Source organism: Chenopodium quinoa, unplaced genomic scaffold (genome assembly GCF_001683475.1).
Source record: "Chenopodium quinoa cultivar QQ74 unplaced genomic scaffold, ASM168347v1, whole genome shotgun sequence".
Classification (NCBI taxonomy): Eukaryota; Viridiplantae; Streptophyta; class Magnoliopsida; order Caryophyllales; family Amaranthaceae; genus Chenopodium; species Chenopodium quinoa.
In genome coordinates this window covers 5,688,752-5,700,459 of record NW_018743955.1, presented here as the reverse complement: position 1 = coordinate 5,700,459, position 11,708 = coordinate 5,688,752, and the positions used below count along the sequence as shown (strand labels likewise).

Below are 11,708 nucleotides of genomic sequence, written 5' to 3'. Positions count from 1 at the left end.
ATCACTATGCTGGACCCCAACACCCTTTCTCCTGTACCCCCTACTACTCTCTTCTTCTGGTACAGTTTGTGAAGTCTGACTAAAAGGAACAAATAGCCCCTTTACCCTTGCAGTGGTGTTAGGAATTTTCTTGCCATGTGGAAAGAGAAGGACTTTACTTTGGCATGACCTGGTTTTTCTCAAAGGCTTAGTTGGGGGTTCATTTTGGTTAGCTTCTGGTGGAGGGTTCAAAGGTGCCTTCCTAAGATTAGGGCTAGGAATACCCTGTAAAAGCCTAGGACTTCTTCTGGGTGCAGGAGGTGATAGGTCAGAAGCATATTTGTTAAAGTATGCATCAGTAGATAGTGTGATATGTGGGGGAGAGTGAGGAGAAATTTCTTCAAGCAACCTTGGTAATCTCTTAGGCTGACTTAAAGGAGGGGTCACCTTTGGAGGTGAAAGGGATGTGGTCAACCTTGGGCTCCTCCTAACAGGTTCTCCTATAGTTAAAGCCCCAGATTCAGTAGGAGGGTGTTCAACTTGTACTGGTTGTTTGTTTTTCCTAGAGGGTATCTTTGGCATAAAAGGCCTAGGTGGGACAAATTTAATTGAGCTTTGTTTAGATGATTCCAGTTGAAATGTGGTTGGGTTAGATTGACTTGCAGAAGGTGGGCCAACAGTATTAATTGGCCCAGTTACAAGTGATGGGCCAGTAGTTGAAGATGGGCCAGTACTAGAAAATGGGACAGAACAAGCAGGCTCAGTGGCATTACTTGCCTTGGGCAAAATTTGTTGGGGTTTAACTATTCTAGCCAAATTCATTATAAAGCTAGGCTCTCTCAAACAACCCACCCACACATCTATCACTTTTCCTTCCATATTCTCAAACATTTTCATCATTGTCCTATCATCCACTAACTTAATAGCCTTCTCCTTATAACAATAATGCAGCCCAGGGTACTGAGGCAACTCAAACCCTCTATTTGCAAATTCCTCACACATATCATTAAACACATCAATTAACAAACACTTATCCACATCATCAATTGTTAAATCAACACAATTAGCACCATAGTGGATTTTCAAAATCCTCTCGTCATCCATCTGCAAGTTGTTTCCAATAAATATATCAAAATGTAAGCAATTTAACATCAAACACGCTCATCATACCCACACTATATTTAACCTCAACAAAGCCATGATACAATCACAAAATTATGGTAACAAAATTACCCACAAATAAGATTACCCACAAATAATCAAGCACAAACAATTAACCTAACAAGATTACCCACAAACAATCATGCACTTAATCAAAACCAAACCACCAAATACACTACTTACCAAACAAATTTATCAACTTTATGCGTATAACATCTCAAAAATTACATAATTCACCAAATATGGAACAACTACGAAGGGTCGAAGTTACAAGCATAGTACATACCTTCGTTGCCAATTGCGTCTTTTTAAGTTGATCTTCACGTATGTCACAAGGAGAAACACCAAATTATCCACAACAATTTGCTTCTTTTTAGCTGAAAAATTGCGTCTTAGGGTTTCTGATCATTCAATGAAACAGAGGGAAGTAAAGAGAAGTAAGAGAAGAGGAGGGAATTTAAAAGGAGAGAGAAAGTTTAGTATAAAGTACAAGTTAGGTGACGGAATAAATGCCACACCAACATCCGTCATAAATGCTTGCTGACGTAGGTTACCGTACAATTATTAATTGTACCTTTGGGTTACATTGTAGAAAGTCATATAAGCAATGGCACAACGTAGAAAAGTGATTCTTGTAAGGTCACTTATAGAAAAACCCGTTAAAATTTAAATTATTTTAAAAAACCAATAATTATCTTCTCTTAAAAAAACAAAAAAAAAAAACTAAATAATAATTATCTATATGGATGCAAATTTTTTATCGCAAATATTTTTATTCTTTTCCTAGCAAATAATATAAAAGTTTGATTTTAATAATGTACTCAAGACGAATAAAACTTAATCTCATATGACTAATTTTTCATAATTTTTAATAGTTAAATGATTATAAATGAGACTAACATTTTAAACAGAACGAGTATATTAAATAAACGCATAGGCAAAAGACTAAGACGAATAAAACTAAATCTCACATGACTAATTTCCCATAATTTTTAATAGTTAAACAATTATAAATGAGACTACCATTTTAAACAAAACGAGTATATTACATAAACACATAGGCAAAAGACTTATTTTGATCAATAAAAAAAAATAGATTTGTCATTTATTTTATGAATTAAAAATTTAAATTGTCACATAAGCAAAATTAGTGAATAAGGTTTGAGATTTTAAATTCAAGCGTCACATAAAATTAATAAAACAACAAAAGATAACTTTAGTGTTAAAATTAAAAAATTATCTTATGATATTAGAAATTTTATCAATATATTTAATAAATGATATTCATAAATATACAAAATTTTAAATTAAATAAAATAATTTATTAGAACCGTGCATCGCACGGGCTTACATCTAGTTGATACTATACTTCGAACTTTGGAAGGCTCATTCTTTGGCATGTAAATTAAAGGGAGAATATTGATTCTCATTGACTTAGGAGTATGCATGTTGCCGTGAGAATGGGTGGGTTCATAATCTTGATTGATCAGTTAATATGCATGAGAGGTAATTAGTGGACTTTCAATTTCCTCCACCTAACCGTAATATATACTAAATGCTTGCATGATATCACTTGATTAGTGGAGCAAAATGATCTATCCTTTGTAGTTGATTTCCGTGAGCTAATTCCTTTCATATTTTGATGATTTTGGAGTAGTATATAATAGATGCCTTTTGTACTTCATTCAAACACACACAAAATTACATACGAAACACTATTCCTTACTCCAAAAATGATACACAATACTATAGTCTCTAATTGTTGGGCAATGTTCAAAGTGTTCTCAATCTAGCTCTTTGTGGTACACCGTAGAGTTGGAGGCGTGTATCCCTTAAGGTCGGTTGCTATGAGTCCGTGTGTACTGTACGGGGCAAATTCGACTTTAGGGCAGTGATTTATTGTCATGCCACGACAATTTCAGATAAACTGTTCTAATATTATTCTCTAGTTGTTATACTTCTTACCAGAATCTAGTAATTTTTTTTATTATTTATACTTCAAAACATAGTCATGTGAAGCCTTTTTTCAATTTTTCCAGTTTAAGTTTCTAATTATGCACTCTTATAACTTTTTGTAGTACTTAACATGAAATATTACATCAATGACAGTATAAATAATATTTGGTTTTAAAAAATTAAAATTACTTAACACAATGTTTTTTGTTGAGCTTTGAAGTTGGAGCTAGAGGTTGTCAACCGTGTGGGAGTGTCATGACTAAGTTAAGGTCATGGGGGAGGGTTAGGGTAGCACAAGACCGACATGAGTTAGGGTGACTGAATCCAACACTAGGTTAAAAAAGTTCAACCCAATAAGGGTGGGTCGATGTACTAGGTGTGTTGTGGTTTTTGGTGGGTTGCTCTATGTAGGTTAGGTGGGGTTTAGTGTTAGGGCCTGTTATGATTTACTGAACTGAAGTAAACTGAATATAACTGATTGACTGAATTAAACTGAATTGAACTGATTAAAGCTGAGCTGAGCTGAAATAAGCTGAAAAGAACATATCCTTAGAGTGACAAGTGGATCAAGTGGGTCGAGTGGATTAAAGGGATTTGGCGGATCAACTGGATTACAAGCAGTAATTATGAGTATATTTGTATTAATTCGTTTGCACATAATAGTGGTAAGGGCGTAAGGCCGTTAGATCTGAAAATAGCAGTCGAATTACAAACAAATCATGTCATTAAAAACAAATCAATTGCAAATGTTTTTTGTAATTAATAAATAAAAATAATACCGTCCTCTAATAGGAAGGATCTCACGTGACGACAGAAGATATTTTTCGTAAAAAGAAAGAGGGAAGATGTTACGCTTTCTCAAATCGCAATGTCCAGCATACAAAATCGCAACAACTCCCAAAAAAAAAAAAAAAAAAAAAAAAACGATATTTATTAACTCCCATATAAACGGCAGATACTGCAGCACACATACATGCACAAATCTCCATAAACTCCATACATCCAATCATGGCCTGACACGTGGTAAAGCCAATTCATACACTTGTTACTTAATGGGCCCCACTTTGTAGGAGGGAACTCACAGGTTAAAATCCTCCCTTCCCCCTTCTCTTTTTCCTCCTCATTCCAGGCCGCGCACTTCGGCCTACTTTTGTTTCTCTTCTTCTTCCTCAACAAAAACACTCAATTCTAAATTAAATTTCACAGATTTCGAGGTTGAAGAAGAAAATAACATCGTCATTCTTATTTAACAGGTATTTATATATACATCTTTCAATCTTCTACAAAAAAAAAAAAAAAAAAATCTCGTTGATCTTATTGCGTTTTTTTTTTTTTTTTTTTTTTTTTTTTTTTTTTTTGAGGAAATTGCGTATTTTTAGCTGTTCTCTATATAATTTACTTCGTTTGATTTGGTTTGGATCTTAATATTGATTGATTGTTTAAATTATTGATAATAATAATCGATGAATTTTCTTAGATGAGTTATATAGTATGATACGATGGAAATATGGAATGGTGTTATGATTTGATGGATTGAGTGTTTGTGATTGAATTAGAGAAGAATGTGATCGAGTTGAGATCTAGATCTAGGTAGATCTTTGGTTATTTCTATGGTGCATTGTTTATGAACTTTTTTTTTAATTTTTTATTTGTAATTTCTCTCTCCTCTGTTTTTTTGTTGGGAAGTGTGCTGTTGATTCCCGATTGTTATACGTCGTCGTTTTACAGTTACCGATTGTTAATTTGGACCTAACTACTACGTCGTCGTTTTAGAGTTACCGATGTTTGATTTAGCTTTAATACATCGACGTTTCAGAGTTGCCGTTTTTCGGGCGAATTACGTTTATTTGATTCTACTGATATTTTCAACTTTGATTATCAAACAATAAAATAAAAAAAAAATGATAATTTTAATTTTTAAAAAATATATTTTATCATTAATCTCAGGGAATCGTAGTGGTATGTGATTCACATGTGACTGTGATTCTCTGCTTCGGCACCTTTTTCTGTCAAAAAGCTTTGCGTAAATTCTGCCTTATTTTTCGATTTTTCATGTTTATTTTTTCTTGTTAAATTACTATGGGATTTTTTTTTTTTCAAAAAATTATGTGATTTTATAAATTAAAAAAAATGAAAAATTAAAAATGAAAAACCCATCATAAATTATTTATTTATTTATTGAAGAAACCCATCATAAAATTTTAGAAGTACTTGTAAGAAATTGCATGTTTTATTTTGAAGACATGTAAGAAATTGCATGTTGAAAAATCTTATTTCAATATATTTTACTGTAGTATTTTTTACTTGCTTATTTCAAAATTGTAGGATTTGAATTTATAAAAAAATCCTTTTCCATTAATAATATAAATCCTTTTCCAGTAATAATTTTATCTCAATACTTTTCTTATCACGTTTACTAATAATGATAAACAATTTAATACTTTCTTTGTGTTTTTAGATGGAACTCTTTTGAATTTACATTATTGACACATTTTACTATCTTAATTTTGAGTGTTCGTTACATATTGATATTTGAAGATAAATTGTTGAAGCTTTATTGACACCCGTCAAAAAAAAAAATAAAAAAATTGACAAGTGTAAAACAAAAAGTGTTCCAGAGTATGTTAAAAAACAGAGAAAATTACGATTATTTGTTAGGTTTAACCAGGGATATACTATGTTATCAACTAATGATTTGACGATGTTTGTTTCACTAATAGTATATTTTATACTTTATCCGTTTCTATTTAGTTGACGCGTTTGATTTAGGTATTTATATTAAGGAAAGGAGAGAGAGTGAGAGAAAATGAAAAAATAAGTGGGTGGCTTGTAAATGCAATGTAAAAAATTTAGAAGGAAACGTGTTAACTAAAAAAACTTCCTAAAAACTAAAGAAACAGAAGTAGTATATCAATATATGTCATGTACGGTGTATTTAATTGGCATACCTAATCAATTTTTATTGAAAATATAGAGTAATTAAGAGATTTGGTGGATAGTGAGGTAATATTGCATACAAATATGTAGGGAAACATTAATATTAGGATTTGTTTTACTTACAATAGCATGGTATTGCCCACAGTTTTTGGAGGGTAGTGTTAGGGAATTTATTAGTATTTGAGGTGGCTCTACACCATATTTTCTCCTGACATATGTGCTGTTAATGGAATGAATGGCCTTAGTTTAGTTTGGCTCAAAATTATTGGGACCAATGTGAATATGTGATACTGATACACTATGTTACATGAACGCTTTATTTCATCTAATTTACTATTGTTGAACCTTTGACACTTGGTGGGTATGAGCCGTATGACATTTGGTCATATCACCTGTGTCGGATATGGGTACCAAGATCATGTAACATAGGTGATTCGTGGTGGATGGTGGACTCACCAGCTGGGGTTCTGTTTGCAGCTATGGCTATGTGCCGAAAGTCATGGGCTGTGTAATAATCGAGGGATGATATATAAATCTCTAAAATTAGAGTTTGTTTTTTTCCTCTTCTATCTAAGGGATCTTGTGTTACATGACTTTCGTTTAGATATATTTAGAGGTTTTGTGGATTTTAGTGAATTAGCGTGACTAGTGAAGGTAATTTGAGGATGAGATTTGTTCTGTCGCTTTTGGAGATTTATAGTGGAGGTGTGTGATGAGTTCTTGTAAGCACTTGTGGTACAGCTTAGGCCAAAATCAGCTGAAGTTGGGACCAATTTGATTCGTTTTGGTGGAACCTGCAGGGGTCTTGTTTGGTACTATTCTTCGAGGTGAAAAAGAGGGGAAATTGATTAATATCATTAGTGTATGAGCATTTTTGACAATTTCAAGGATGTATTTTTGTTATTTTCAGCATAATAGCATTATTTAAGGGTCCGTTGAACAATTTATCGAATGATTTAGCATGCTTAGGATTAGAAATGTATAACATGCTTATATTGTAGGTTACTTTACCACTTAGGGATGAAGAAATTTCAAATGCGCGTTGGTTTGGAATTGTTGGGTGTTTAATGTAAACTTACAATTACTGTGGTAGATTTGAATTATTGGGTTTATTAGGATGAAGTGCAAAAAGAAATTTATATGGCAGCAATGCAGCTTGCAGTTGGTGGCCACAAATATTAAAATAAAAAATGAAAAATACTGTCTTGTATTTTGGCTGTTGCTTAGATGATCACATGGAGAGGACCACGACTGATTTCTTAATTCATTTTTTATGGTATTTTTTTTCATTCATTGAGGCTGGAGTTTTGGCCTTTTTGGGAGCACTTGTATGTCATTGTAAATTTGCTTATTTTAGTCAAGTTGGTAACATCATGTTTTCTACTCCCAAATCAGCAAGAGAACTTGATTTAGAAATCATTTAATTTATTTGCCTCATTTTGCTTACACGCTTTTGAGGGTTTAAAGTAAGAGGAAAAAAAGGCAAAAAAAAAGTTGAGATGTTATAAAAGCAACTTACTCCCTTTGTCTCTATATGTTAGTTTTTAAGATGAAGAAAATACTATGTGATAATTTGTTCTTTTTTGAGTTTCATTGACATGTTTTAATCTATTTTGCGTATTTTTATTTTTCTTTATTTTTTCTAAACTTATTAAATCTAAACTTATATTTTCTGCTATGTACATTTATTTCATTTGCACTTGAATTGGTATGGACGGAAAGAAATGGGGACAATATTTTGAAATTGGTGGGGTACAAGTGTAACATTAAAAATTTAGGTTTGAAAATAGTGTTAATGAGGGAAGAAATTGAAAGCTTTTGCTTCTAACTTGAGCAGTCAGTCAATTAATAAACTGCAGTACATGAGAAAGTGATGGAGCTTTTAGGCAATAAAGGCGGCTTCAATTTGTATATCTCAAGTATTTGACTGTTGAGGCCAATCAAGAATTTGCCAAGGCTCCATTAATTATTTAATTGGTGTGGTTTTTATTTTTACCACGTTTATTTACTGGTTTTTTTTTCAACATAATAGACCACTGTTTCTTTGATAGTTAAAGCACAACCAATTGGTGCTGCCTCATTTTTTTTTAATTAGTGATGCACATATTTCAGCATAAAGGAAGAGTACAAAAGGTAAAAGTACTTGCAGGGTGTTTAATGATGATGTGAGATTAGACAGGTTTAATTGCGTTTAATTAAGGATATATACACGTAATTTTTCTGAGGTCCATTAATAGACACTTGTGTTATAATGAGACCAAGGGATTATTTTCAAAAGCAAGTTTTAATATTATGTTTGTACTTTTTACCAGAATATAACTGTACCAGGTTATACTTTAGTTAATATGATAGGAGTTTAGAGGTTATAGTAACAAGTGTGAACCAATGAGTTGTAAGCTTAAATAAGATAGTGAGGGCTGATTCATGTTTGACAGTGAAGCTATAAGGGGGCTAGAAGGGAGAATCTAGTTGGGCCAAAGTGTTTTGGATTTTATTCTTACACTGATTTATTGCTCAAAATGTCAAAATCTAGTTCTTATCAGTAATTATCAATGATTAGTGATGAAAGGGATATCCCTTACTTCAATTAATTTTATTTTTTGTGGGGCAAATAGGATTGAAATATATGCCTTTTTGAGGTAGATTGAGGTGATATATTCTATGTCTTTTCGAATGTCATTGTTTGGCTTTAATAACACCTTGATTACCCGGACTTTAGGACCATGACTGATATTAAATGCTAACACAACTAATTAATAGTGTTCAAAGATTGTTTATATTTTTTTATCTAGCTTGTTTAGGTGCTATCATCATATGCTTCAAATGATGACCTTACTCCATATTACTTTGAACTAGTTTTTTAGCCTGTATTGTGCGTGAGGTATGAGCTGATTGATTATACACAGATGTATGTGAAGTGGTGATGTAATGAGTTTGTGATAATTTTCTTCCTCGAAACCTAGTTTTTGTTAATTAGTTTCGTTGATCATGTTTTCAATTGTTTAGGGAAGGGGAAGGGGAAGGGGAATTGGGTATATTAGGTTTAATGTAGTGTGTTCTACTGTTTGAAATGGAGTTTGACAAGAATAGTTAATTTTTTTATTAGTTTTTTTGTTATAAGAAGGGGACACGGCCCACACAAGAACAGCCAAATTCCTACTGATATTTCCTTATGGGTTTAGGGTTGTGTATCTAGAAATAGCCTAAAGCGCAGAGTATTGTAATATATGCTTATACTCATATTTCGAATGACCAAATTTGAGGGTGGATGTATCCATTATCTAGAGTTCGCGACAGGTACATTTAGGTGCATTATGACATATTGTTTTCGAATTAATTGCTCGATGATGTAGTCATATACCACTTTTACTATGCCAATTCTCATGTCAATAGGGAGTAGGGACATGCTAGAGTGAATGGTGGGCAAATAGCTGTGGGGTATGAGTTCCATTATGTAGACAAATTGCTTGTTAGGCCGAAAGCCTAAATTGGGCGAAGGGGTTTGATAAATTGTCAAATTTATTGTGTCTTTTTTTGTAGTAGTTGAGCTAGAGCACTTGCGTCGTTTCCTCTTTATGGATGCTCTCCTTTATGATTAAGACTTATTACTTCCTAATTATATCTCTCTTTAATTTTATTTTAAATTTTGATGTCAACTTTTTGGCCTTTTACTCTTTATATTAAGGAGTGGTGGAGACATATTTTTAATTTGAGGCCAAAGAAATGTTCTAATACTACCTGTGTAGTAGTTTCCGTTTTTTGTTTTAAAAAAAGTATTTGTGTTAGAAGTGTAGGTCCTAGTTCCTTAGTAACCGTTCATTTTTGCAGTATATGCTTGTTTTTGTGGTATATGCCTGTCTTGTAGTGGAGCTAATGCATTTTTTTGTCTCTATGTACCATGGAATCTATTGCATGAGTAATATCATACTGATGTTCATATCTTCCTGTTTCAGGTGCAAGGACAATGGGTGCTGGCGGTCGATCTATTCCTCCAACTGCGAGAAAGGAGAAGTCTGATGCACTGAACAGAGTGCCTTATGAAAAACCACCATTCACTCTAGGCCAAATCAAAAAAGCTATCCCACCTCATTGCTTCCAACGCTCTGTGCTACGTTCTTTCGCTTATGTTGTTTATGATTTCACCATTGCCTTTATCCTCTACTATGTTGCCACTAACTACATTAACCTCCTTCCAAAGCCTTTCAACTACTTGGCCTGGCCCGTCTATGGGTTTGTCCAAGGCTGTGTTCTTACCGGTGTTTGGGTTATAGCCCATGAATGTGGCCACCATGCCTTCAGTGATTATCAGTGGCTCGATGACACTGTTGGTCTAGTTCTCCACTCACTTCTCCTAGTGCCATACTTCTCTTGGAAATACAGCCACAGGCGCCATCACTCCAACACTGGCTCCATGGAAAAAGATGAAGTCTTTGTACCAAAACGAAGGGAGAACATGTCATGGTTTTCTAAGTACCTTAACAACCCACCTGGACGCATCATCACCCTTCTTGTCACTCTAACCCTAGGCTGGCCTTTGTATCTTCTCTTCAATGTGTCGGGGAGGAGATATGAGCGATTTGCTTGCCATTATGATCCTTCCTCTCCAATCTACTCAGAGCGTGAGAAGCTTCAAATTTACATTTCTGATATCGGGATTTTGACAGTGACTTATGGGCTTTACCGCCTTGCAGCTGCCAAAGGACTTGCTTGGGTGCTGTGTGTATATGGGGGTCCATTGTTAGTTGTGAACGGGTTTCTTGTGCTGATTACCTTCCTTCAGCACACACACCCTTCACTGCCCCACTACGATTCGTCTGAGTGGGACTGGTTGAGAGGTGCATTGGCTACTGTGGACCGAGACTATGGGATCTTGAACAAGGTGTTCCACAACATTACTGATACTCATGTAGCTCACCACCTTGTCTCTACCATGCCCCATTACCATGCTATGGAGGCAACCAAGGCTATTAAGCCTATTTTGGGCAAATATTACCAATTCGACGGGACTCCAGTATTCAAGGCAATGTGGAGGGAAGCGAAAGAATGTATGTACGTGGAGGCTGATGAAGACGACCAGAACAAAGGTGTGCTCTGGTATAGAAACAAGATATGAAATTTTTTAGTTTGACAGAAGCTCGGAAAATCCTAGTTTCGTATGTAGGGATTAGCCTTCTATCTTTCAAAACCCCCCATCCGTGCTAGATGTTTAGATTGGCTGTGTGTTTGTCATTTTTTGTATGAGCTGCAAAATTCATGAACTTGTATTCCATAGTTGTTGATCATTGTCATAGAGCTAGAATTTTGTCAGGCACGTTGGGGGTTCTTTGTTATTGTTGTTTCTGCAATAATCTGGTGATCCTTTAAAGTGCCTAGATTTCTTGGCATTTCTATGTTTGGGACACAATTATTTGTGAATTTTTTTATTGTTGTATAAGTTTTAATGAATTTTCTACTTTGATTATATCAGGTGAATGTCTTATGTAGATAATCTAAAATTGTGCATTGACAAACATAAAAATCTCTTCTTTCGGATTCAACGTTTAGTGAGACAACCTATCAATTCCCAAGGTTGACTAAAACTTGACATCTTAGCTTATGATTATTACGGAGTACAAAAGAAGATAACGAGGGGTATGGCGTGGGAGGTAGTAGAACAACCACTTGGTAAAGCTGGG

At 34.1% G+C, this 11,708-nt stretch overlaps 1 protein-coding gene across 1 annotated transcript; it reads left to right on the top strand.

The window, feature by feature from the left end:
- Positions 1–4,101: 4,101 nt before the first annotated feature.
- On the top strand, positions 4,102–11,494 carry LOC110689244 (delta(12)-fatty-acid desaturase FAD2-like). The gene is made up of 2 exons (XM_021865976.1): positions 4,102–4,349; positions 9,987–11,494. Exon 2 carries the CDS (start codon positions 9,998–10,000, stop codon positions 11,144–11,146), a length of 1,149 nt encoding a protein of 382 aa, XP_021721668.1. The 5' UTR covers positions 4,102–4,349; positions 9,987–9,997; the 3' UTR covers positions 11,147–11,494.
- Positions 11,495–11,708: the final 214 nt, after the last annotated feature.

Excerpts from the sequence above, each read along its gene's own strand:
- LOC110689244 (XM_021865976.1), top strand. The coding sequence starts at position 9,998 with ATGGGTGCTGGCGGTCGATCTATTCCTCCAACTGCGAGAAAGGAGAAG.